Source organism: Aplysia californica, unplaced genomic scaffold (assembly GCF_000002075.1).
Source record: "Aplysia californica isolate F4 #8 unplaced genomic scaffold, AplCal3.0 scaffold00097, whole genome shotgun sequence".
Classification (NCBI taxonomy): domain Eukaryota; kingdom Metazoa; phylum Mollusca; class Gastropoda; order Aplysiida; family Aplysiidae; genus Aplysia; species Aplysia californica.
The window spans coordinates 914,237-918,115 of NW_004797367.1; the positions used below are offsets into that span (position 1 = coordinate 914,237).

Sequence of the window (3,879 nt, forward strand, 5' to 3'; positions counted from 1 at the left end):
CATACTTAGGGGACCTAAACAAATGGGTAACTGGGAAAGATCAGGGAAACGTAGCTTTTTTTTAGAGCATCCGAGCAAAGGAATGAATGGAAAATCATGATCGCCCATGTCTGTTGCAGATCTGGCAGTGGATGATGATGATGACTTGCTGTCCATTGTGAAACGAAGAAAGCTGATAAATGGTATGCCTATGTAACAAGATCGTGTGGTCTATCTGAGACCATTCTTCAGGGAGCTGTGCGGGGGAGGAGAAGGAGAGGAAGGCAAAGGAAGAGGTGGACGGAAAACATTGCGAAGTGGACGGGGAAATTATTTGATCAAACTCAGGCCCTGGCAAAAAATCCGTGAAAAGTGGAGGCACCTGATGAGACTCTCTATCATACAGAGCCCCTATGATCTGCGACAATTATGGTGAAATGGTGAAATGGTATAGGTTTAAAGCCTTTATCAACACTCTCAGGTTATTTGAGAGTTTAACGTCCATGTCTGAAAGGACCAAGACAAGTGGGAAATTTGTGTAAAATGCCTTTCCCAAGAACACAACGAAGGGCCGAGCTGAGGCTCGAATCCCTGAACCTGCAATCTCACGATCATGAGTCCAGAAAGAGGATTATGGCATCACTGACAGTGACATCATAAATGTTCTATTATTGTATAGTGAAGGCAAAGTATTACATTGATGGACAACATAAGAACATGGACAGGACTGGATATGGCAGAAATTGTAACGGCAGCTCGCGACCGTGAAAGATGGAGGGTCATTACACGTCAGCCTCTGAGTCAGATATGACACTTCCAGGTGGTTCGAACCTCAGCTTGGTCCAATGTTGTCTGCCTAGGAAAGGCATTTTATACAAAATTCCTGTTTGGCTCTGTCCTTTCGGAGATGGACTTTAAACTCGGAGGTCGCGCTTCTTAAATAACCTAGTAGTGTTGATATGGGCGTTAAACATATATCTTTTCACTTCCATGTATCTAGGTACCGTATCCAGAGAAAAGAAGGCGGTACTCACCCGGTGGTCAGTGATGAGTTTCTGGACGTCTCGTCTGCTGTCTCCCGCCTGGTCCAGGTACGTCCGGTACTTGTTGGGAACCCACCACAGGAACGGGAATAAGGTCAAGGCCAGCTGGACTTTGGTCGTGAAGATTTTGTTGGCGCGGAAGTCAAACCGCTCCATGATCTCCACGTGGTCGGTGGTGTGTGGCCGCTCCCCGAGCAGCTGGAGAGAGGGGCAGACATTGAGGTTTCATCATCATCATCATCATCATCATCATCATCATCATCATCATCATCATCATCATCATCATCATCAGCATCAGCATCAGCATCAGCATCAGCATCAGCATCAGCATCAACATCATCATCATCATCACAATCATCATCATCATCATCATCATCATCATCATCATCATCATCATCATCACCTTCCATTGTTGTATCGATGGAAACTTGAGAACGTTAACATTATGACATTATAAAATAACTATGTCCAACGTGTCTTCTGGAACAGTTTCTCTTTTCCTTTAATTAAATTCTCTATAATCTCCTAAGAAACCACATTTCCCTTGCTTCTATAATTATTAGTTTCTCTGTCTTTAATGATTGTCCAGCATTTATAGCAGAAGAGAACTGTTGACCAAACACTAGTTATTCATTACTGTGAAACGTCAGTTTAAAAATAAATATATTTTTAATATAGATGTTTGACGTCCCCATCGACACAATATAAGTCATTTAAAAGGTGTGCTTTTTAAAATTCTTCGTATCTGGGAATCGAACTCAGGCTTTTCTGCATGCGACTGCGAAGTGCCTAACTGCTAGACCACAGGCAAAGCTAGATGTGAGTATGTTTTGTGATGTCAGGTTCATAGTTATGACAATGCCATGTTTTGGATTGAAATTTGTCTTTAAGAGTATTTTGTGGACAGCTCTAGCTTGTCCAAGATTTACTCCCGAAATGGAGAATCCCACACGGGCAACACTGAAGATGCTAATTGTTAAAAAAGCCCTCTGTATTTTTTAAATTAAAAAAATACAGCGAATAAAATCCAGGTGAGTGCTTTCAATACTTACAGCCCGTTAAAAAAAAGAATCTAAACTCCACTTAGGTTTTCATACAATGAACTGAACCAGTATCCCATTGTCTTACAAATTTATATTTTACAAATTTCTCTTCCAGAAATTTATGTCTCTACAAAGTTTTCTTCTGCAAAATTCTCTACATCAAAGATCTCTTCTACCAATACCTCTCTCGACAAAGTTTTCTTCAACGTTCTCTTCTACAAAGTCCCCTTCTACAAAGTCCCCTTCTACAAAGTCCCCTTCTACAAAGTCCCCTTCTACAAAGTCCTCTCTCGACAAAGTTTTCTTCTACGTTCTCTTCTACAAAGCGTTACCTCAGAATTACTAAGTTCTATCTGACATGTTTGGCCATTTTGAAATAATATTACAACCGAGAGGCCAGAGAGCAAATGCTCTATCTGCTTTATCAAAGTCGTAAGATTATTCTTAGTTGTTTTCAAGATATTCAAAGAATTACATTCGAAAGAGCTTGACATTTTGAGAAACTCAAAAGTTTTACGCCAAATTTCCCCAAAACTAGGTATTCAAGAAATAGAACTTAGTAATTTTGAGGTACCATAAGAACTCTGATTCAAAATCCGACAGATATTCAGTTCCCCCCCCCCCAACCCAAGGGCAGTGCCACTGTCTGAAGTGTCTTTAGGCATCCTCAAAGGGGGGATATTAACTTGTTCTCATGCACAGCAGAACAGTAAATGAGCTGATTTATTAATATCATTCTCATATTGTGTCGAAACAACATAGGTAGAACCGCTGCTTTCTCTTTTCACATCCATACTATCGTCATTTGTCCTCTACTTCTTTTATATTCTTGTCCCCTTCTTGTGAACTGCTATTTCCGGGGTGCCTTGATAGTTGAAGCAGACTTTGAGCTGTTGGAGCTAGATAGAGAGGTGAGCAGAGTAAGTCTGATTCCCCGTTTGTACTTCTCTGTTGACATCCACCCCTCGGCGCTCATATGACCTTATGCAGTCGCGAGCGCCGTAAAACCTCTACTAAAACTAAAAGATAACTATAATCCGTCTAACCCACCAACGAGAAGGGAATGTTCTTGAGCTGTTCCTTTCTCTTTCCTTATCCTTATTATCGTCATTTTCCTTTACTTCTTTTTTTATTTTGTCATACTCTTGTGAACTGCTAAAAGATATCTAATAATAATAATAAGTGCATTTATATAGTGCATATCCATGCTTAAGAACATGCTCTATGCGCTTTACAACTATTATTACCCCAGCAGACCCTTTGAGAACACTTGGAAACATTCCCGGCTTCGCAGAAGTATACAGTGCAAGCTGCGAATTTCAGGCTCTCAAACACTATCAAAGTGACAAAATTGTTCACTGTCTATAGCCGGGTACCCATTTCCACCTGGGCGAAGTGAGGAAAATTTGTGCAAAGTGCCTTTCCCAAGGACACAATGTCGGGCCCCTGACGGGATTCGAACCCACGACCTTACGGTTGCGAGTCTGAGAGCTTAACCACTAGGCCACCGACACCACAATAATTCGTATGACCCACCAACATGCAGAGAATGTTCTTTAGCGGCTTCCCCAGGACCTCGTCCATCCTGACGTCACGTCCGGCACACCCCCTCAGCTCGTCCACCATCAGCCCCAGCTCCCCCAGGACCAGGCTCTCAAACCGCTCCGCCCCCTCCCCGTACACGCCCATCACGCTGTGGAAGATGCGCCTCAGTCGGCGCTGCCTCGTGTCGTAGGGGACGAAGATGATGTCTTTGTTGGAGAACAGGAACTCGGTCAGTCTGGGAAGAAAAAGATACTTACATACATAGTTTA

General features: G+C 42.5%; 1 protein-coding gene across 1 annotated transcript in view; it reads right to left on the bottom strand.

Moving 5' to 3' along the window:
* The window catches only part of LOC101856089 (cytochrome P450 2C42), a 21,882-nt gene that overhangs the window by 10,664 nt on the left and 7,339 nt on the right, over positions 1-3,879 (bottom strand). Inside the window, exons 3-4 of the mRNA XM_013080719.2 lie at positions 3,602-3,845; positions 1,014-1,220 (exon numbers count right to left, since the gene is read on the bottom strand). Coding sequence (XP_012936173.2) covers positions 1,014-1,220; positions 3,602-3,845 — 451 coding nt within the window. The remainder of the gene's footprint in view (positions 1-1,013; positions 1,221-3,601; positions 3,846-3,879) is intronic.